Source organism: Ranitomeya variabilis, chromosome 2 (genome assembly GCF_051348905.1).
Source record: "Ranitomeya variabilis isolate aRanVar5 chromosome 2, aRanVar5.hap1, whole genome shotgun sequence".
In the NCBI taxonomy this organism is placed as follows: Eukaryota; Metazoa; Chordata; class Amphibia; order Anura; family Dendrobatidae; genus Ranitomeya; species Ranitomeya variabilis.
In genome coordinates this window covers 464,427,693-464,451,741 of record NC_135233.1, presented here as the reverse complement: position 1 = coordinate 464,451,741, position 24,049 = coordinate 464,427,693, and the positions used below count along the sequence as shown (strand labels likewise).

At 44.4% G+C, this 24,049-nt stretch overlaps 1 protein-coding gene across 1 annotated transcript; it reads right to left on the bottom strand.

Moving 5' to 3' along the window:
• Positions 1-10,991: 10,991 nt before the first annotated feature.
• Positions 10,992-24,034, bottom strand: LOC143806726 (uncharacterized). Its single transcript, XM_077287551.1, has 4 exons — positions 23,213-24,034; positions 20,211-20,358; positions 12,917-13,117; positions 10,992-11,642 (listed from the first exon to the last, which is right to left on the bottom strand). The coding sequence occupies exons 1-4, from the start codon at positions 23,780-23,782 to the stop codon at positions 11,095-11,097; spliced, it is 1,467 nt and encodes a 488-aa protein (XP_077143666.1). The 5' UTR covers positions 23,783-24,034; the 3' UTR covers positions 10,992-11,094.
• Positions 24,035-24,049: the final 15 nt, after the last annotated feature.

Below are 24,049 nucleotides of genomic sequence, written 5' to 3'. Positions count from 1 at the left end.
GCTGACAGTTTATTATTCCAGCGTTTCATGTATGAAGTATTTTTCACTCCTGCTAAGTGTCTCCTTGTGTAACGTGCATATTCTCGCCTTCACCCCGTACAGACTGGTATACTCTGTCTGGCACGGAGATGAGATGAATGAGTCAGCGTAGCACAAAGCCATTGTGAGATTGTTTCATCTGTGCGTCACACTGAATGAAGACAACGGATAATTAATTCACAGCAGGACATAGAACAGATCACAAGTTGAACGTTGGACATTTTTCCATCTCATTTGAAAAGCTTATGGTTACTCATTTAGAAATTGATGGCAGAAACGCGTCTCCAAACAAGTTGTCAGACTTGGGTCATGTTCACACGTTCAGCATTTGGTCAGTATTTTACATCAGTATTTGTAAGCCAAAACCAGGAGTGGAACAATCAGAGGAAAAGTATAATAGAAACATGTGCACCACTTCTGCATTCCTCACCCACTCCTGGTTTTGGCTTACAAATATTGAACGTGGCCTTAAAATAAGTACAATAATCCTACAAGGCAAAAACCAGCCAGGCAGTGTGTCGCAAGGCTTAATAAAGGAAGATAAAGCAACAGCAAATTAATACATACCAGACACAAGTATACCTAAATATTTAAAGGGAACCTGTCAGCAGTTTTGGCCGATACAAGATGCGGCCACTGCCTTTCAGGGCTTATACACAGTATTCTATAATGCTGTAGATAAGCCCCCGATTCGACCTGAAAGATAAGAAAAATAAGTTTTATTACACTCACCCGAGGGGCGGTCTGGTCCGATGGGTGTCGCAGGTCTGGGTACCCCCATCTTCTTGTGATACCGCCCTCCTGTTGCTTCATCACTCCTCGGCACCGCGTTCCTGAGCAGGCGTACTTATCTGCCCTGTTGAGGGCAGACCAAAGTACTTCAGTGCGCAGGCTCTGGGAAGGGTCAGAGAGGCCCGGGGCCTTCGCACTACAGTACTTTACTCTGTCCTCAACAGGGCAAATAAGTACGCCTGCGCAGGAGTGTGATGCTAGGGAGTGATGAATCAACAGGAGGGCGGCATCGCAAGCAGATGGGAGGACCCGGACCTTTGACACCCGTCGGACCGGACCATCCCCCTAGGGGAGTATAATAAAATTTATTTTTCTTATCTTTCTGGTCAGATTGGGGGCTTATCTACAGCATTATAGAATGCTGTATATCAGCCCTGAAAGGCAGTGGCCACATCTTATATAGGCCAAACCTGGTGACAGGTTTGCTTTAAGCATTATTAGTGATTATTAAAAACTTGAAAAAAAATAAAAATGGGGGGAAAGAAAACAGACATGACTGACATAAGAGTATCATATAAGTACATACACGTGCTTCTCACAAAATTAGAATATCATCAAAAAGTAAATTTATTTCATTTCTTCAATACAAAAATTGAAACTCATTATAAAGTCATTACTTACAGAGTGATCTATTTCAGGTGTTTATTTCTGTTCATGTTGATGATTAACCCAAAAGTCATTATCTCAGTAAATTAGAATACTTTAGAACACCAGCTTGAAAAATGATTTTAAAATCAGAAATGTTGGCCTACTGAAACGTATGTCCAGTAAATGCACTCAATACTTGGTCGGGGCTACTTTTGCATCAATTACTGCATCAATGCGGCGTGGTATGGAGGCGATCAGCCTGTTGCACTGCTGAGGGGTTATGGAAGCCCAGGTTGCTTTGATAGCAGCCTTCAGCTCGTCTGAATTGTTGGGTCTGATGTCTCTCATCTTCCTCTTGACAATACTCCATAGATTTTCTATGGGGACAAAGTTCAGGTGAGTTTGCTGGCCAGTCAAGCACAGTGATACTGTTGTTTGTAAACCAGGTATTGGTACTTTTGGCAATGTGGACAGGTGCCAAGTTCTGCTGGAGGATGAAATCTCCATCTCCAAAAAGCTTGTCGGCAGAGGGAAGCATGAAGTGCTCTTAGATTTCCTGGTAGACGCTGCGCTGATTTTGGTCTTGATAAAACACAGTGGACCTACACCAGCAGATGACATGGCTCCCCAAACCATCACTGATTGTGGAAACTTCACACTAGACCTCAAGCAGCTTGGATTGTGGCCTCTCCACTCTTCCTCCTGACTCTGGGACCTTGATTCCAAATTAAATGCAACATTTACTTTAATCTGAAAACAACACCTTGGACCACTGAGCAACAGTCCAGTTCTTTTTCTCCTTGGCCCAGGTAAGACGCTTCTGATGTTGTCTATCGGTCATGAGTGGCTTGACGCAAGGAATGCGACACTTGTAGCCCATGTCCTGGATACGTCTGTGTGTGGTGGCTCTTGGAGCAATGACTCCAGCAGCAGTCCACTCCAGGTGAATCTACACCAAATTTTTGAACAGCCTTTCCTTAACATTCCTTTCAAGGCTGTGGTTGCACAAGCACCTTTTTCTACCTCACTTTTTTTCCTTCCACTCAACTTTCCATTAATATGCTTGGATACAGCACTCTGTGAACAGCCAGCTTCATTAGCAATGACCTTTTGTGGCTTACCCTCCTTGTGGAGTGTGTCAGTGACTGCCTTCTGGACATATGTAAAGTAAGCAGTCTTCCCCATGATTGTGGAGCCTAGTGAAACAGCCTAAGGGACCTTTATAAATGCTCAGGAAGCCTTAGCAGGTGTTTTTGTTAATTCTAATTTACTGAGATAATGACTTTTGGGTTTTCATTGGCTGTAAGCCATAATCGGTAACATTAGCAGAAATAAACACGTGAAATAGATCACTCTGTCTATAATGACTCTATATAATATGAGTTTCACTTTGTGTATTGAAGAACTGAAATTAACTTTTTGATGATATTCTAACTTTGTGAGAAGCACCTGTATGTATAGAAAGCGGCCATTACATTATAGAGGTAATACCTGGGCTGTTTAGTTACAATCATATCATGACTGAAATATACTCTAACTAGTTTGGTGGGCTCTAGTAAGAACATACACCCAGGCAAAATGCATAGGCCATCCAGCAATAAGAATATATACCCATCTGTAGGGAAACCCACCGACGCACTTTTTTGCTAAGGCTTGGTCTGGGACCCAGTTAACATAAGGCTGGAAAAGTACCTAAGTGATACGAATTAACAGCTGGAGGGTCCAATATCCAACGAAGTCACAAAACTGTGTACAAAAAGCATATTCGAGAGGCAGAGTTTTTCAGAAGCAAGGATGGTCATCCATTAGAGCAAGTCGGATTCACGTTATTAGGGTGCAGTCAGATGGCTGTATTAATAGCGCGAAAATCAGATTGTAATCCTCAGACTGTTCGGCGGCTCTTATGACCGGAGAGTGACCGCTGCATCTTAATATATACTTACCTTGTGATGTCTTCTCATCCTGTTCCATCCAGATGGGTCCAGATCCCAGAATTCCAAGCGGCGGAAGTTCACTGACCGCCATATTGGGACACCCAAGTGATGGGAGTCACAATATGGAAACTACTGGTGGTACCAGCCTCTGGCGCGATACCACCAGAGCAACACAGTCACACGCACTGTATACGCCGTACGAACCACACACACACCATATGCCGTACACACCACACAGTGTATGTGCCATACGCACCACACACACTGTATACGCCGTACGCAGCCTCTTGCACGGTACCCCGTCACGAATACGCCTCCACCGGGATCAGCTGAATGATTCACTGACTGCTGCCATCTTTGTACAGGAGAAACGCTTGCGCAGTTTTAGTGTGACCGCCGCTATCTGCCTGCAAAGATGGCGGCGGTCTGATTTACTGCGCCTGTGCGAATTCCGCACAAGTGCAGTGAATCATTTGGCTGATCCCGGTGGCAGATGCGCGACGTGTCTACAGGCAGAGGAAGTCAGTCACATTAAAGGGTTTTCCCACGAATGAAAGTTCATTTTAAAAATTGTCTTTGTCTGACCGTGTACGGAGCATTCCACATCTCCTAGGCAGGGGAGGAAGCAAAAGACAATACTGACATTACAGCAGGGGGATCACAGAGGATTTCATCTGTCAGGTAAAATATTTCACTGACTGTTTTTTTTTTTTTTAAATTCGTTTATTAAACATCAAAAGAATAATAAGATGTACATGTTATTTATAACCAGGCTAGTACAAATGTATGGCTCAAGTCATATCAGTACATAACTTAGTACATAGACCTAGTTGCAGAGAATTTAGAATAATACAATACATCCAAGAAACCTGCAATAAAACTTTAAAACTGTCATGCTGCCAAAACTAATTCCACTTTGATTATATTGACATATTGAAGCGAGGCGCTAGCCAATGTTATATTCTACTATTTATTATAATGAGGCTAGGCTATCTATCACGTGACATGGTAAGGTACGATGAGTTACATATATCCCAGATCTTATCAAATTTTCCCATATAGCCCCTATTCTGGTATAATGTGCGTTCATAAGGTATGACTGAATTAACCAGGTCAATCCAAGCCCCAAGAGATGGGTTATTATTTCCCATCCAGCGCAAAGCTATTATTTTCCTTGCCAGAAAAAGCGTTTCTCTCATAAAAATCTGAACATGGTCATCTGAACAAGTCAATGGGTTCAAAGGGACGGAAATACGCACAAGGGAGGTTAATAGTGATGTCACCTCACTCCAAAAGGATTGAATAATTGGACAACCCCATACCATGTGCACGAAATCCGCCTCCCCCGCACGACATCTCAGACACTCTGGGGAAGTAGTCCAACCCATTTTAAATAGTCGCGACGGGGTTAAATATGCTTGATGTATTATATATAACTGAATAATTTTATTGTTGGCCGAAGGGGATACCTTGGATGGCGATTCAAGAATTGTCTCCCAGTCCTCATCTTGAAGATCAGGAACTAGAAGTTTCCATTTTCCTTTAACCGGCAATACCACCGAATCCGCCCCCACGGATAGCAAGTGTGTATACAAAGTGGATATAAGACCCCAGGGCCCTTGTGATTTAAGGATCCCTATTAACGGAAGGGATGAGATTGGTAACATGGAGCTTATTCTGCGCACATACGATTGTATAGCTGACCTAAGTTGTAGATAACGAAAGAATTGGGGCCTCGGGATATCATATTTAGCCTGCATCTGTTCGAAAGACATCAACACACCATGCTCATATAGATTATTAATTCACTGACTGTTTTTAAACAATATTTTACCTCACAAAATGAATCCTCTGTGGTCCCCTGCTATAATGTCAGTATTGTCTTTTGCTTCCTCCCCTGCCCAGGAGATGTGGTATGTTCTGTACACGGTAAAACATAAACAATTTTTAAAATGATCTTTCATTAGTAGGAAAACCCCTTTAAAAAGCAAATATCAACGCCAACATGGCTCCTCCTAAACAGTACGCCAATGACAAAGGAAAGCAGCAAAGGCACAACGTCGAAGACAACAATGGGCAAATGAGAATCTTGAAGAGCAACAGTAAAAACAATGCATATAGCGCATGGGGTAGACATGTCAAAGAAGAGAGCACAGACGGGAGAAGTCAGCACATGGGGAAAGAGACAGTGGATAGGTGGGTGAGCACATATGGGGGGGGGGGGGGGGAAGAGATTCTCAACGCTTCAAAGCCTGTCCCCATTGTGACATTGCCGCCCTCCCGCAGTGATAGCATCGGGCCTCCATCTATAGAAATATAAGCTGCCATGTTCAGGTCAGGAGATCCAGTGGCCAGTCCTCAGTCCGAGGATATCAATGTGATCCTCAGGCGAGTAATACGCCCATCTGACTGCGCCCTAAGGGGAATGAGTAGCAAGATGAATTGTGAACTGTATAAAGCTGTATATTCTCCTTAGATTAACCCCTTCACGCATTAGGATGTGAATAAACATCATGAAAAGTTGTTAGCATGTGTGGAGAGAAGGAGTCAGGAGCTGAGCTTCCTCGATTCGAAGTAGATGGCGGCTTTATTATATATCTGGCATCAGTCTCTAACTGCGGCTGAAGCAGAGCTCTGGACACCACCGATAACCATTTAGATGCCGCTTTCAGTATCTGACAGACATTTAAATGGCTTGGGTGATCGTGTGCACCCACTCCAATTGGCCTTCTGCGATCACGTGGTCCTGCTGCAGGCCACCTTGGTACTTCTGTGCAGTTTAGCCACAGGCTGAATTTCTTAAGGTACCGTCACACTCAGCGACGCTGCAGCGATATAGACAACGAGCCGATCGCTGCAGCGTCGCTGTTTAGGTCGCTGGGGAGCTGTCACACAGACAGCCCTCTCCAGCGACCAACGATCAGGGGAACGACTTCGGCATCGTTGAAACTGTCTTCAACGATGCCGAAGTCCCCCTGCAGCACCCGGGTAAATATCGGGTTACCGCTTAGTAACCCGAAATTTACCCTGGTTACCATTATAAAAGTAAAAAAAAAAAAAAAAAAAAAAAAAAAAAACACACTACATACTCACCTTCTGATGTCTGTCACGTCTCCCGGCGTCCACAGGGTTACGCGCTGCTGCTCAGAGCTTCCTGCACTGAATGTGTCAGCGCCGGCAGTAAAGTAGAGCACAGCGGTGACGTCACCGCTGTGCTCTGCTTTACGGCCGGCCGGCACTGACACAGTCAGTGCAGGAAGCTCTCGGCAGCAGCGTGTAACCCTGTGGACACCGGGGGACGTGACAGACATCAGAAGGTGAGTATGTAGTGTTTTGTTTTTTTTTTTTTACTTTTACAATGGTATCCAGGGTAAATATCGGGTTACTAAGCGCGGCCCTGCACTTAGTAACCCGATGTTTACCCTGGTTACAAGTGAACACATCGCTGTATCGGCGTCACACACGCCGGTACAGCGATGACAGCGGGTGATCAAGCGCCGAAATAAAGTTCTGGACTTCTAACTCCGACCAGCGATATCACAGCAGGATCCAGATCGCGTTACCCTGTGGACGCCGGGGGATGTGACAGACATCAGAAGGTGAGTATGTAGTGGTTTTTTTTACTTTTATAATGGTAACCAGGGTAAATATCGGGTTACTAAGCGGTAACCCGATATTTACCCTGGTTACCTGGGTGCTGCAGGGGGACTTCGTCATCGTTGAAGACAGTTTCAACGATGCCGAAGTCGTTCCCCTGATCGTTGGTCGCTGGAGAGAGCTGTCTGTGTGAGAGCTCCCCAGCGACCTAAACAGCGACGCTGCAGCGATCGGCTCGTTGTCTATATCGCTGCAGCGTCGCTGAGTGTGACGGTACCTTAAGAGGTTCCACAAAATAATGTAAAAAGTAAAATAAAATTAAAAAATTCAAGTCAGCCCAATTTTCACTGTTTGATATATAAATACATTTTTGCTTTTTATTTAAGTTCGATTGACTGAAATAAAAAATATAATTCTGTGGTAAATGCAAAAACTACTTTGTTTTTTGATAAACATACTTCCCTAAATATAATAAGAAATCAAAGCATTGTATGCATCACAAATTGGCATTAATAAAAATCAGCTCACCATGCAAAAAAAAAAAAAAAAAGCCTTCAGAGACCTCTAAGCATGGAAAAATAAGTGTTGGATCTTGAAACAAGGTAGTGCAAAATAGTTTTTTTTTTTATTTATAAAATTATGATTTTTTTTCATTTATATAGAAAACAATCAATGCAAGTTTAGCATCGTCACAATCTCACGGAGCTAGAGAATAATTTTCCAGTCTTTTTATTGCACAATGAATGCTGTAATGAGCGTGTGCACAGGTGATTGTGAAGGCAGGGTCAGCTGTGACGCCTGTTGTGATTTGCAGATCTTGCGTTATCAATTGTTTACCGAGGTGTTACCTGTCATTGTCAGCATGACTCTGCTGATAAGGAGCTTGCTGAAAAGTCTTCCTGAATAACCTGTAAGTTTGAAATTACCCCGGTGGCCAATGTGAAAATTCCAACAATGTGGGTGATTTTTATTTTTTTTAAATCAAAATTGTAGCATGAAAAAAAAAAAAAAAAAAAAAGGAATTCAAAAACCTATTTAAAAGGAAAAATGTCACTCAATTCACGATACCCCAACTAAAGGAAGCAGGAATCAGCTTTGCTGCATGATCACAGTCAGGTATGGAGGTTTGGTTTTTTTTACCCCCCCCCCAAAAAAAAAAAAAAAAAAAAAAAAAAAAATGTTCCAGCACTGTCCCCATTGACAAATTTCTCATGTGTGTACGCAAGGAAAGATCTGTGAAGTCACCTGGAACTGTGCAAGGAGCTGACTGGTGGCCGTGCCCGACTAGTCACATTTCTCCATATGTTCCACGGACCAGTCGCTAATCATTATTTCTTTTGAAACAAAGGAGCATTTTGGAGGGAAAAAAAAAATATATATATATATATATATACCTGGTGCAATTGTGCAGGCAGGCTCTGACTCCTGCTACCTGCAAATTGAAATCTAAGCAATGCAATAATACAGGGCACATCCACTTGGTATATCACAATGTATTTAGTGGCGGAAGCAGGAGCGTGAACAGTCAAGAAACCTTTGTTTTCCTTGTCTCAGCTGTCTTCAGTTTCCCTTTTGCTTTGATCAATGGGGCTTATTTTTATTTTAAGTATCGATACTTGTCATTCACACCAGCCTCGGCCTTTAGCAATAATGAGGTGTTAACATCATCTCCTTTGGCTGCTGTGCTTCTACCTAGTAGTCAGGAGAAATATTTTGTAACTGTGCACAATATTTATTTTTTTTAACCAAAACATGGCATTCCCATACATATAAAATTACCTCAAATTTGAACATCCACAATACGAACACCCCCCCCCCCCAACATTACAAATGAGCAATGGAATCAACCCCACGCTGGTCCAGCGTCCTATCCGGTCCTCTGTGGCAGATGGTCATCACTTCTGTGCCCCTTTTGGGCTTACGAAGCCACGTAAAGTCATGACAAGGCCTCACACTACATCATGATGTCACAGGACCTAGTAAACGAGCCACAGATGATTGTACAGGATTCTGGGTGCAGAAATCAAGACCAGCTGCCGAGAAGGACAACACTGAAATCTGGGCAACGTGAAAAATTGCACATCCCAACACCTCCTACACCTCTCTTCCCCCATACACATTAAAGGCTGCTATTTTTAATGATCCCCCCATGACAAGATGGTTTCATTAAAACCCTCCAGATGAAGGAAAAAAAACAAAACACTAATCACACAGCATGAAATTTGCATCATAAATTGATATACGGCCAGTTTAAAATCTGTACGGCAAGTCATCTTGCACCATGGATTTTATCCCCAGGGTTAAGATTTTGCAATCTCATCCACTGCTATGGATTGCCTGCACACTTCAGCTACATAAGATATACTTGAGGGGGGTTCCCAATGAACAAACGTAATTTTAATCAATAGATCTTGGAATAATAATTTCCACAATTGGATGTGTGTTAGTAAAATGTTCCTGTGCCGAGATAATCTTTTAAATGTGCCCTGGCTGTGTCTGACCATGCAGGGACAAAGGAGAGTATACAGACATTACAGCAGAGGATCACAGCTGATTCTTTCTTTGCAGTAAAACATTTTCTAAGAACAGGCAGGATAATGTTTTGCCTCAAAAAGTAGTGTCTGTGTTCCCGTGCTGTAATGTCTGTATACGCATTCCCTTGTTCCCCTGCCCAGGAGCTGTGGTATGATCAGACCATGTTCCTGTACGGTCAGACACGGTCATTACACAGTACACAGCAAGGGCACATTTATAAAGATTATCTCAGCACAGGGACATTATATTTAATCACATCCAATTATGGAAATTATTATTCCAAGAACCAAACTTGGTTTGTGGGAAAACCCCTTTAAGGCTATGTGCACACGTCAGGATTTCTAGCAGAAATTTTCCTGACAAAAAACGGACATTTCTGTCAGAAATCCGCATGCGTTTTTTTTGCGGTTTTCAGGCGTTTGACGGGTTTGTGCGTTTTTTCCAAATGCATAGAATTGCAGGAAAAACGCGGAAAATCCGCAAAATTAATGAACATGCTGCTTTTTTTACCGCGATGCACAAAACATGCAGAATGCATTCTAAATGATAGGATGCATAATGTATGTGTTTTTAATGAGTTTTTATAGCATTTATCGCGAAAAAAACCTGAACGTGTGCACATAGCCTAAGTCCCGTTCACGCATGCTGCGTTTGTCACCGTATTGCGCAAAAAAAAAAAAAAAAAAAAAAAAAAAAAAAAAAAAAAAAAAAAAATCGCCAATGAAAGTCTATGGGGCGAGAAAAATACGGATTACACACGGACCATGCGTGTGACTTGCGAGAAATACGTAGCGGTGTTATAGAGAAAAGCCAGTAATTCAGCACGGTGTACAGTAAAAATCACACTGACAGAATAGGTAGAATAAATATATATTAGATATATACTGTATATGTTTTAACGCACATTTGAGCCCATAAATCCATTAGATGTCGGTTTTGCAAGCCTGCGAGAAAATATCGCAGTACGGATGCCATACGGATTACATACGGAGGATGCCATGCGCAAAATACGCTGACACACCCTGACTACGGATGACATACGGATCACTATTTTGGGAACATTTCTGCGTATTACGGCCGTAAAAAACGGACCGTAATTTCATACGCCGAGTCTGACGCCGGCCTGAGTGGTCTGAACAAAAGCTCAGAGACTCATCTGATATTGATCTGAGTGCCGGGACAAAGTCGGATCTGTGAGAAGGTCAGACAACACTTGGATGCCATCTGCATCCTGCGGCATCCGTCGTTGGCTAGAATGGAAGGCTATGGGTGCAGGATCCGTTGCTGTCCGTCAAATGACTGCAAATCCATTTTTCCTGCAGCATCGACGGATCCGCCAAAACAGGATCCAGTGCATCCGTTTTTGTTTTTTTTTACAATCTGCACAGGATCCGTCTTTTCAACACTGACGGATTGTGACTGATTCTAAAAGATGGAAGTGTGAAAAGAGCCTTAAAGCTTTAAAAGATTTGCTGGTTGGAGCGATAAAAAAAAAATTTAATGAAGTTTTTACCATTATACTTTGTTTAATTAGAGTATAAACCATTTATATATATATTTACATATAACAAAACTATTTAAAGGCCTGTGTGGGTCACTGAAAATAAAGCTACCACACTTTGTTCAACCCCCTCTGGCTCTTCTTGAAGGGGTTGACGGACAGCAAATCACGGAATGATTTTGCCCGCAGGAGCGGTCCTTCCGCCATCGATTGACTTCGCAAGGGATCTTGCGAGCGTTTCCCATACTGTTCAAGATTTAACTCTGAGGCTGCAATCCTGGAGTCCTTCTTAAGCATTACACGGCTAAGAAATCGTCCCCAAGACCCAGCAGAGTGTTTGCGGACGTCCACCAGGCTGGAAGATAGTGAAGTGGCTTGAGGCGAAGAAGGGCAACTGACATGGCTAACAGAAACGTGATAGGGCTGAGCATGACGTCTGGGAGTCGGTGGGCCAAGATCCGGGCGCACATTAGACCCTCCTGGCTTGCAGCGGAATTTCAAGGCTAACTTGCAAATATATCGTTCAGTTTTTCGCCGCTGCTGGATTGCGCAGAGTGGAGGAGTGCCAGAGAATGGATAGTCACAAGGAGACACATCATAAGCTTGGGCGAGATCAAATCGAGAAGATGATCGTAAGAAATAACCGTCCAGAGCCCCTATGGATAGAAAATACCAGAATACTTAAAAAAAAAACACAAGTATGGAATTATATAGTAGTCCCCAATCTGAACTCATTACAAGACACTAAAGAATAAGGGTAAGTTCACACAGGGCGTTTTTGCTGCTTTTTTTTCTGCAGCAAAACCTGATCCATCTTGGCAGGAAAGAAGCTGCATCAAAAACTCAGGTTTAGGTGCATTTTTTGCTGCGTTTTTTCACTCATTGACTTGAATGGGTGTTGAAAAAAAATGCAGGTATCATTATTTGCTGCGTTTTTGCTGCTGAAAATCTAAGGACATTAGCATGGACAAAGAAAAAAAGTGCATAAAAAAAACACAACAAAAAAATGCACCTAAACCTGCGTTTTTGACGCAGCTTCTTTCCTGGCAAGATGATCAGGTTTTGCTGCAACAAAAAAAAAAAAAAAAAAACACAACTGATCTAGGCAGGAAAAAAGCTGCGTCAAAAACGCAGGTTTAGGTGCGTTTTTTAGTGCTTTTTTTTTTTTCCCTGTTTGTCCATGCTAATGTCCTTGGATTTTCAGCAGCAAAAAACGCAGCAAATAATGATACCTGCATTTTTGCAACACCCATTCAAGTCAATGGGTGAAAAAACAGCAAAAAACGCTGAAAGAAGTGACATGCTCTATGTCCAAAACAAAACGCAGCAAAGAACAAAATACTGATCACACACACAAATAAAAACAAGTGTGTGTGCATGAGATTTCTGAAAACTCATAGGCTTTGCTGGTATTGTGAAAATTACCATAAAAAATAAAAAAAACTGAAGCAAAAAAAGCCCTGTGTGAACTTACCCTAAGGCCGAGACTACACCTGTCAACCAAGTGTGGGCAGTCACGTTGCGACCCTAAAGTTGCTGGGTCTTTAATATCACGGCCATATTCACTTTTATTACGTTGCAATGTAGAATCATCAGTTGTACATTGGGTCACAGCAAAAGTTGCCATGTAACACCAAAACTGGATTTTTAATGCTTTTTTTTGCTGCATGTGAATACATTTTTCATGTCCAATAAGGGCTTTACTATATAGCCCCCCTTCTTAAACAATATGCAATACTAAGCCTGACCGCTGGTTTCCTGACCCATATCAGTCTACGATGCTGTTCGTTCAGGTCAAGGTGCGGTCGGCCCAAGGATCGCAGCACAAATACAGACATGTGAATGCAATATTGCATCTATATGGGTCATGGCTTGTGCTTTAAAGTGCACAAAATGATGCACAGGCTGATATGTTCCTGCTATCCATTACCTGCAGACATTGGCCTCTTCGCCGGTGCCATTCCACCATGTAGCTCCTTTCTCCTTTCCAGACTACAATCTATAGACCTGGGTCTCATCACAGAGCTCCTATGCGGTGACATCAAGGAAACAGAAGTGTGACAAGAGATGTCACTGCAGAGGGAAGAGCAAGACGATGATGTGGAGTCTAGGTCACTTGTCTCATAGAAACCTGCAGGACAGAAAAAGCAAAATGAGTTAATGCATGCTGCACTTCACTATAATTATTATTATTTTTTATGTTGTTAACTATAATATATAACTATTATTGATGAGCGAGCATGCTGGGATAAGGTGATATCTGAGCAGGCTCGTGCGCTAGTAGAGTCTTCGTTGTGTTAAGAAAACAGAAAACGCTGTGCCCATGCTGCGGAAAAAAAATGCGCGGAAACGCAGCGGTTTACATTCCACAGCATGTCCATTGTTTGTGCGAAATCCGCAGCGGTTTACACCTGCTCCATAATAGAAAACCGCAGTGGAATCCGCACAAAAACTGTTGTAAATCCACAGGAAAAACGCAGTGTTTTTGCCCTGCGGATTTATAAAATCCGCTGTGGAAAAATCCGCAGAGGACCATTCTAAGTGTGAACATAGCCTAAACGGTATCACTTCAAGACCAGGTGCAGACGACCATGTATTCTCTCATCCAAGGGAATAGTGTCAATTATGCAGATCAAATTCTGATCAAAGTGTGAGCATAATGAGATCTTATTTGCTCATATGAGAAGAGGGAGGGAAAAATAAATAAAAGTCTCCATTCTGTAAGCCCGTGGAAATCAGACTGCACTCAGATATCATCCAAGTGCAGTCTGATGTTTTCCACAGACTCATTGACTTGCACGGCCAAATGTGATCTGAATGCAAGGGCATGTAGCAATTTCTCAGGGGAAAAAAATAAATAAAATTATATATTGATATTTGCACAGCCCCATAAAAGAATACTAGTCAGACTGCGATCCTATGTTTTGTTGGATCACACTCAGACCAAAAATATGGCCACGTGCATGAGCCCTTAGTTAGAATACTTTTGTTTTTCGGACTTAGAAGTATTTAACATCAATTTTTTGGACTAACCGCTCTATCTATATTTTTTATTTTTTTTTTTAATCAATATATCTGAATAAAATAAATAGATGCAAAGATTGTGATGCCGTATGATGTGTTTTTTTCTTTGTGCTGAGACTTGAATACGTAAGTCTCACCAGACACATGGGAGAGACGAGCACATGCTGGGATTCTATTCCAAGCTTGGTTCAGGAGACCCACAGTCAGGCCGGTCACTGATCTATGCGTGCACTGCAACAGGACATGCCGTGATACGTTATAAAGAAAAAAACATGCACGTTACAGGAAGGTAGAGGTCCTGGCTGCGTGTGTGGACTTGTGCTGTGGGGGCGCTACACCTGTGCAGGCCGCATGTAACAGGACCAGGTATTGCACAATTCAATGAGGGAGACCACCTGTCAAAAATAAATCTTTTCCAAAACAATAACTATGGGATTATATACAGTCAGTGGCGGATTATAATGAGGTCAATCTGGGCGGTAGCCCAGAGACCAGTGATGTGGTGGGGCCCTAGGCTACCGCTCAGATTGACTGCCGCCATCAGGGCATTACTGCCCTGACTGGCGTATGGGCCCAGTTGGCAGAGGGGGCCCGCATCTGGCCCCTACCGGCGCTGCGGTAGTTTAACGCTATTGACGTGTGGGCGCACGCCCGCACTTCAATAGTTAACAGCCACAAGCCAATTGGAGGCTGGCAGCTGAAGTCAGCCGCTGCGCGCACGTCACCGGCGTCTGATGTCATTGTCAGTTGCCGGCAAGTGCGCGCTGCTGGAGGGAGCTTCCCCGAAGGAGCGCGGACAGGTGAGGAGAACTAGGTTTGTTTTTTTTCTTTTGTTTTTTTTTTTTAAATTGCAGAAAGGCTGGACTCACTGGGGGCAGAGATGCTGGACACACTGGGGGCAGAATGTAGATACGGGGTGCAGCGCCCCAGGGTCCTGGTCATTGCAGTAATATCATTCTCCTCTAGGGGAGAGTGATGTAACGTCTGAAGGCAATAAAGGAGATCTCTTCACCAGGTAACCACAAACATACAACACATTTCATACTCCAGTCCACCAGGGGGAGCTATGCTCCTATTTATTATTAGGGCACTCTTCACATTAGGTAAAACTGGTGGTCTGGATAGGAAGTTAGGCAGAAGGCAGAAAGAAGCTGGCTGAGCTTGACTCAGAAGCTGCTAGCTGAGCTCAGGTAGTTGGTCCCTGACAGGGGTGGGATCCTGTCAGAGGCCTAGACAGAACACAGAGCTGCGCCTGCCCGACGTGCGGCAGCCCCTAAGAAAGGACACAAACAGAGAACTGTATTGTAGAACGTGAGAAAAGAAGTCACAGCAAAAGGAGAGGAAACCAGAATGAGTTCTGCCCTGTACAGGCTGCCTCCTGAGGCGCAGGATCTGGTAGCCGGAACACCGAGGGAGCAACAGTCCTTTATGCCTTGCTCCAGAGACCCGCGGGACAGCTAATTTCAAGTTACTGATCCGCCCTATACCTAGGAGGCACGGTGGCAACTTGTGGGGGCTGGGGCGTGCTAGAGTCCCTGTAAAACGCCTCAGGCCATCAGTCATACGGGTTTGTCCTTTCCATCAGGGGGACAGAGAAAGAGACATAACATCTAGAACATCTACAACAGTTGTGAGCACCTTATGAGAGGCTCAGCAGTAAGGTACTACAACACCCAGGCACTAGAGGAAGGCTACTGATTTCCACCTGGATAAGGGGACTCTGGATTTGCCTTCAGACCGGCCGGACTCTGCCTGCCCTGTGGTCTGTGCTCTGGACTGTGGATGCTGAAGTCTACAGTAAAACGGTAAAGAGACTGCAACCTTGTGTCCTCGTTCTTCACTGTGCCTCACACCATCCACCACCTACACCACTGGGAAGCCTTGGGGACATACTTCACCTGTGGGAAGGTATACCATCTAGCTGCCATACCATCACCCCAGTGGACCCCTAAGCAGCGTCGGTCGCCTTGACCGAATACCACAGGTGGCATCACGAGCATTTCCCCTTTAAAGACCTCCCCCCCCCCCCTTTTACAACGGACGTCCCTAGGGGCACGGACCGGGTCAGCCACCGTGACATCCCCTTGAGAACCGAAGGACCCGGTACCGAGTACCCCACTGCCCTACGGGGGCGATCCATGGGGCATGATTGGAGACACAGGGCAGAATGAAAGACATGGGACAGGATTGGAGACAGATCGTGCAGGATCATATGGGGCAGAATGGATACTCATGAGGGCAGGATGCGAGAACATATGGCTGGAGCCAGGAATGAGACACACGGGGGCCAGGATGGGGGATATTATTACCATAGGGGCCAATTAAGGGATATTTTTACTGCAGTGATGTATTTATTTTATTTTTTGAGGACACTGTTTTAAATGGGGGGGCGGTCCTGTTACTGTGTAGAGTGACACTATGTCGCCTCTTTTTCTTCATGTGGTGTAATGTAGAAGCTGGGAAAAATTAAGTAATGTGTTCTGCAAGCGGAGCTCGAGATAACTGTTATTTCCTGCAGAGATGAGCCCTGGCTGGATGAAGCGACGGCGGTCTGTGCTGGATGAAAGATGAAGGACTTCACCTAGAGACGTCACTGGTGAGTCAGTGTTACCTACACACTGACACTATACACTGTATACTATATACTGAGGTCCTGTGTATAATGTCACCAGTGATCACTGTATAACCTCTACACAGACACTGCATGCTAAGTACAGATCTCCTGTGAATACTGGCACTCATTATTTATTGTTATAGCGCCATTTATTCCATGGCGCTTTACATGTGAGGAGGGGTATACATAATAAAAACAAGTACAATAATCTTAAACAATACAAGTCATAACTGGTACAGGAGGAGAGAGGACCCTGCCCGCGAAGGCTCACAATCTACAAGGGATGGGTGAGAATACAGTAGGTGAGGATAGAGCTGGTTATGCAGCGGTTTGGTTGATCGGTGGTTACTGCAGGTTGTAGGCTTGTCGGAAGAGGTGGGTCTTCAGGCTCTTTTTGAAGGTTTCGATGGTAGGCGAGAGTCTGATGTGTTGTGGTAGAGGGTTCCAGAGTAGGGGTGATACGCGAGAGAAATCTTGTATGCGATTGTGGGAAGAGAAGATAAGAGGGGAGTAGAGAAGGAGATCTTGTGAGGATCGGAGGTTGCGTGTAGGCAAGTACTGGGAGACGAGGTCACAGATGTATGGAGGAGACAGGTTGTGGATGGCTTTGTACGTCATGGTTAGGGTTTTGTACTGGAGTCTCTTGGTAATGGGGAGCCAGTGAGGGATTGACAGAGGGGAGAGGCCGGGGAATAGCGGGGAGACAGGTGGATTAGTCGGGCAGCAGAGTTTAGAATAAATTGGAGGGGTGCGAGAGTGTTCGAGGGGAGGCCACAGAGCAGGAGGTTGCAGTAGTCAAGGCAAGAGATGATGAGGGCATGTACTAGGGTTTTTGCAGATTCTTGGTTGAGGAATGTACGGATTCGTGAAATATTTTTGAGTTGAAGTCGGCAGGAAGTGGAAAGGGCTTGGATATGTGGTTTGAAGGAGAGATCAGCATCAAGGATTACCCCGAGGCAGCGAGCTTGTGGGACTGGGGAGAGTGGGCAACCATGCACTGTAATGGATAGGTTCGTTGGGGGATCGCGTGAGATGGGGGAAAGATGATGAATTCTGTTTTGTCCATGTTAAGTTTCAGAAATCTAGCGGAGAAGAAGGATGAAATAGTGGACAGACATTGAGGGATTCTGGTTAGTAGGGAGGTGATATCTGGTCCAGAGATGTAGATCTGTGTGTCATCAGCATAGACGTGATACTGGAAGCCATGAGATTCTATGAGCTGTCCCAGGCCAAAGGTGTAAATGGAGAAGAGCAGGGGCCCAAGGACTGAACCTTGTGGGACTCCGACAGATAGGGGGCGAGGTGAGGAGGTGGTGTGTGAGTGGCAGACGCTGAATGTCCGGTCTGTTAGGTATGATGAGATCCAGGATAGGGCAAAGTCTGTGATGCCAAGGGATGAGAGGGCCTGTAATAATAGGGAATGGTCCACTGTGTCAAAGGCAGCCGACAGGTCGAGGAGGAGGATAGAGTAGTGTCGTTTGCTCTTGGCAGTTAAGAGGTCATTGGTGACCTTAGTTAGGGCAGTTTCAGTGGAGTGGTGTGACCGGAAGCCAGATTGTAAGCGGTCAAAGAGGGAGCAAGAAGAGAGATGGGAGGACAGTTCAAGGTAGACGTGTTGTTCCAGTAGTTTGGAGGCATAAGGGAGAAGTGATATAGGGCGATAGCTAGATACAGAGGATGGGTCAAGAGAAGGCTTTTTGAGGATAGGTGTGATTGAGGCATGTTTAAAGCTTGAGGGGAAAACACCAGTTGTTAGTGATAGGTTGAAGAGATGGGTTAGGGTTGGGATGAAGACTGTGGTGAGGTTTGGGATGAAGTGGGATGGGAGCGGGTCAAGTGCACAGGTGGTGAGATGCAATCTTGAGAGTAGAGTGGAGAGATGATCTTCTGTAATGGTGTAGAAGTTGGATTTGAAGGTGGAGGGCTGGGAAGTCGGGAGGAAGGGCTCTGGGGTTGTTGACCAAAACTGTCTCTGATGTTATCAATCTTCTGCTTGAAAAATGAGGCAAAGTCTTCAGCTGAGATAAGTGGGGAGGGAGGAGGTGCTGGGGGATGGAGGAGAGAATTGAAGGTGTTGAATAACTGTTTAGGGTTGTGAGACAGGGAGGATATGAGAGATGAGAAGTAGGTTTGTTTAGCTGTGGCGAGTGTGGTGATTATGGTGATAGTATTGTGTTTTGTTTTTTTTTCTTCCTAACTGAAGGGTAAATTGACTAGATCAATGGATGTTTTACAGGTTAGTTTCACACAGTAACTATTTTTCTGGAACAATCTGGTTCAGATATATGATGACCCCATCACATGACCGGGGGGCCCACAGTGTCTGAACAGCCCGGGGCCCTGGCTACCCTTAATCCACCCCTGTATACAATAGATAGCGGGTACAAAACATGAATGCTTCCGTTACAATATGGAGCATTTTCTACACCGTTCCAGTCATTTCCTCACTCGTTTTTCACCATTCCGGTCTACTTCACCCCAGCCAGCAAGAGTCATGTTCCCAACTCACATGTCTGCGCCTTCTTCCCCACTAGGGAGCCATTTTGCCAGTATGGCTGGTAGTTATGTTCTGGAACTCCCGCCCCGGGGCACTCTTCATCTTAAGTGCTCTGTCCTGTCTTTTCCCGATACCTGTCAGAGTTATAAAGTCTGGGCCATACTGCTGGGCATCCTGACCCAGGACCCGTCTCTGATCGATCATGATGCTTCAGTCACTTCTCCCTAAGGGTATGTGCACACGTATTTTTGAGGGCTGCGGATTCACAGCGGATTTCATAAATCCGCAGGTAAAAGGCACTGCGTTTTACCTGTGGATTTACCGCGGTTTTTATGCGGAATATGTGCAGATTCCACCTGCGGATTCCTATTATGGAGCAGGTGTAAACTGCTGCGGAATCCGCACAAAGAATTGACATGCTGCGGAATGTAACCCGCAGCGTTTCCACGTGTTTTTTTCTGCAGCATGGGCACTGTGGATTGCGTTTTCCATAGGTTTACATTGTACTGTAAACGCATGGAAAGCTGCTGCGGACCCGCAACGTGTGCACATAGCCTTACTCTCTGCTAGGCTCTCGCTATCCTCCCCTGCCTACTCTCGTTATGGACACCCGCATCATTGCTCACACTAGACCTTAAGTTTTCTTTCTACGCACTCTGGGCCCTTTTTGGCAGGAAGCTGTATCTGTCCCTTAAGTCTGGCCCCTTCCATGGTGGGCTAGTCCCAACCATTAACACTTTACTTTCTCTACTGTCAAACAACCCACATTATTAATGTATAGCACAATTCACACTATGGTAACATACTTGTTCTTCAAGTGGGAAACGCGGGCAATACATCCATCTCCTCACATGTGCACTGGCTATAATGGGTCTGTGTATGGTCTATGGTGCACACGGTCCAAGGCCGGTGGCCAGGTCTTCAAATTGGCGCACAGTGCGTGTTTCAGAGACATGTAAAACTGGGCTAATGCAGAGATTTATCTAACTGGAGTCAGAGCTCCTCTCACATTGAACTATGCCAGAAATCAAGCTAATTAGGGAAGAATCATCAGAAACAGACTGTAAAACAGCAGCGTATTTCCAGTACCTGAGCTATGAGCCGACATACAGTTCCCACTCATCCTCCTTGAAAACAGAAGATCGGTCGTAACTCCAGAACTTCCCAATCTTAGTCGCGGCGCCATAGATCCAGATCCAATTCTGCGCAATGATGGAGGTTCAGTGGGAAGTGGTGGCTGGAGAAGAGAGGAAATTGGTGAGGAAGATAAAACATTGATCAACATGTTTTCTGATAATTTGGATAGCTGCGTTATGTCTGCAAACCTGAAGTCTCAAGTCATTAACAGCGCACACCGGTTATAGGCTGCAAATATGGTCTGACTGCGTAGAGAACAGTGATAGTAGGACATTACTAAGGATCACTGTTCAATTGACGGTTCTTTCTTACTACGGGAATGGTGAAAGGACTGAGGACGGCCACCGACATGAAACATTACAGTCTATACAGCTCTGTAGAATATGTAGGCAATGGAAGAAGTCAATTGTACATAGCACTAGAACATTCAAGAGACTTTGGCCACTGGATGGCGCCATATTTTGCAAAATGTGAGAGAGTGAGCCAAGAAAGCAAAGAACTACTGTACAAGTATTTCAAGATTCATAAACTAGACCAAGGCAAAAGTAAGAGTATGACTTTAGTAGCGTGATCCTTGGCAGAGTTGCAATTCAACTCTCTGATCATTAAAAGTAGTACAACTTTCTCCTGATCAGGTCACACAAATAGCAAAATACAAATTTCAAGACACAAAATTTATTTGTTCCTAAAACCACTAAAAAAATAAATAAATAAAACACTAATTTATCATTTCAATTCCATCCCAGATGTCAATATTTCTGTCCAATAAATGGACACTTGTTTAGGTCCAGAGACTCAAGCCTCAGGCTCTGCTCACATGTCACTTTATGATTTCCATTTGTCTGTTCAGTTTAGAACGGATATACAGAATTGGCATCCTGTGCAGTCTCGCACTCTGCTCGGGACCACTCTGTGTGGGGCAAAATGTTGCAGCAGATATTGTATATCCATTAATTATATTAACTGCCATTCATTAGAATGACAACCCCAAAATGTTAAAAGTTTACAGGGACATATTTGCCTACATGAGGCTCCTTCAAGTATATACCTTAGAGAAGCAACAGTCTACAGCATGGAGACTATTACAGTGTATAGGGTCTGCTAAATGGCAATTCGTATGTAGTATGCAAAAAAAATAAATAATGCTTCAAGTGTATACAGAGGAAAAAGAAAAAAAACAAACAAAAACAAAACCTGTTTATTTTTAAAACGCATTTTCATAGGACGTTAAACACCCAAATTGTCTCTTCAGAGAGCAAGAGGACTTTTACTCTACCGTCACCTACTGGAAGTAGCGATCCTAAAAATATAGACCCTCTAACGGACCTGGACATATTACTTAGGATAAAAACCAAGCCAGAATATATATTTGCACACACGTGTTTCGGGGTGTCTGCCCCTCTGCAGTGCAAAGCAAGAGATCAGATATGGCCGATTGCAAGGCTTCTGACTGCGGTCTAATGTTACTCTTTACATGAAGTTAGTTCAGTGGGAAGGGCACTGGGTTTCCAGGTTACTGGTATGTGCACTTTTTTTTTTCTTAGCAGACATCTCTAAATTCCTTTCAAGAACCGAGTCTTTAATGAAAAAGTTTGTTTTTTTTTTCCCCCAGAAAACACCTTGTGGGAAATAAAAGAGCACAACACTTCTTTGAAGAAGATCCTGAAGGAAACTTCTCTAAGGCTAAGTTCACACTAGCGTTGTGCGCCGCTGCGTCGGCGACGCAACGCACAACGCACGCAAAAACGCGGCAAAACGCACGCAAAAACGCTGCGTTTTGCGACGCATGCGTCGGTTTTTGCCGAAAATCGGACGCAAGAAAAATGCAACTTGCTGCGTTTTCTTGGTCCGACGCTTGCGGCAAAAAAGACGCAAGTGTCGCACAACGCAACACAAAAAAACGCATGCGTCCCCCATGTTAAGTATAGGGGCGCATGACGCATGCGTCGCCGCTGCGTCGCCGACGCAAACCCGACGCAAATTAGCTTAACGCTAATGTGAACGTAGCCTAAACTAGGCACTGTTCATTTAGACAGCTGCAAACAGTTGAGGGTAGAAAAAAAAAAAAAAAAAAAAAAGACCCAACAACCACCTTGCCTCTGTGGCGATAACCCTTAAAGCCAAACAATGACGTAGAAACTGGATGGCTAGATTCAATGGCTTCCTGTGAAATTGACACTGGCCCCAATTCATTACGTTTTTGATACCATTCTGGTGTAAAACGCTTCAGACTATTTTTGGCGATTTTTAGACCAGTCAACTTTTTGAAAAGTGGTTGGAGCTCAGGCAGAAAGGGTCAGCGCCAAGCACCCCTGACCAATTTATCATAATTCAAGCCACGAAAGTGGTATAAATTATGACAAAAACGCACGCTAGTCCTCTGTGCAGTGAAGATTTCTGGCGGTGGTACAAAAGATGACCCAAATTCATTAAGAGGCGCTCAATTCTTTATTTGGCACATCCTAATTCAGCTGTACCTTCATTAAAACTAGGGTACTAGACACCAATCTTAATGAATCGGGGGTCTATGTAGTGAAATTAGGATTTATTTTTACATTCATGGAAAACTAGAATGGATCGACCAGGATTCCTCAAACACCTGGTGCAAGTGTAGGTCTTGGAAAGCCATGGTAGTCAAGGATTGCAAGTGCCACCTGCTAACCCTGAGTGATAGGAAGACTTTGTCCTGTAATTAGGCAAAGTCTCTGCACACACCTTACACAAACATACAGCTCTTATACAAATAGTCAGATACAGATACTTAGAGGATTGGATTGTGACCTTCCTAAAAGTGCATTGGAGGATATAAACATTTCCTGTACATTTCTGCTACTGTGTCACCTCTGTAGAGTGCAAGCTCTTGGGCCATCACTATGTATAACGCGATAGATGTATATATACAGCTTATAGTTTAAGCGTCAGGGTGGTCATCCTCCAGCTACAGGTGGACTCACCTCTCGGTCGTCGCTTTGCTCCATGTGATGTTCAGACTGGTCTGGTTCTTGACCATCTGTTCTGGTCCATGTAGATGGCTGGTATGGACAGGGTTGGTTGCTGATGACAATATCAGATAGTTCTTGGACTTGTCTCCTTGAAGCTTGTGGATCCATTCTCCACTGGGCTACTTTTCTTGTATGAACTTTGGCTGGAGAACTTTCTACCAGATCTTGTTTGAAGCCACTGGATTCTGGACCGTTTTGTTTGAGATCCTCTGGAGGACTCATCTCTTGAAAGTTTTCTAGCTTACATCTTCTCAGTCTGACAAGAACCTCCTCCTGAATGTTCTCCAGCTCTAAACTTCTACATCTTGTCTGATCCAGGTCCAGGTTCTTCCTTTTACCACTTTGCCTTTTGGGCTGTTCCCCTTCCTCTGAACTTTCCTGCCTCTCCAGGACCCCCCTAACCTTCTCCTCTACCTGTTGTCTCATTACATGGAGCTCCTGCAGGCTTGCTGTGGTCACCTCCAGCAATCTGTTCACCCATGCACGATCACATCGGAGATGAGCTGGAGATTGTGCCCTCATGGTGAAGCGAATCACACCTGGATGGATGGATGATGGAAGCCGGATCTGATCAGTCCTTCTTCTAGAACTCCTCGGTCATGTATCCAGGAACGGCAAGACTGCAGCCTGAAGAGCAGAGCATGAGTCCAGAGCTGAGCGGCCAGCAGACCCCAGGGGCTGAGCAGCCAATCAGAGCTTGGGAGTAATTGGATCCTGGATGTCACAGTCTGAACAATCACTTTCCGGATGCCAGCACTCGGACAATGAGAGGAGATTGCAGATTCTCAG

What these genes read in the sequence shown, in the direction of transcription:
- LOC143806726 (XM_077287551.1), bottom strand. Translation starts at nt 23,782, where the DNA reads ATGAGGGCACAATCTCCAGCTCATCTCCGATGTGATCGTGCATGGGTG. An exon ending in AGCAAAGCGACGACCGAGAG is followed by an intron (nt 20,359 to 23,212) that starts GTGAGTCCACCT and finishes TCTCTTCTCCAG; the next exon opens with CCACCACTTCCCACTGAACC. An exon ending in TATGTCGGCTCATAGCTCAG is followed by an intron (nt 13,118 to 20,210) that starts GTACTGGAAATA and finishes TCTGTCCTGCAG; the next exon opens with GTTTCTATGAGACAAGTGAC.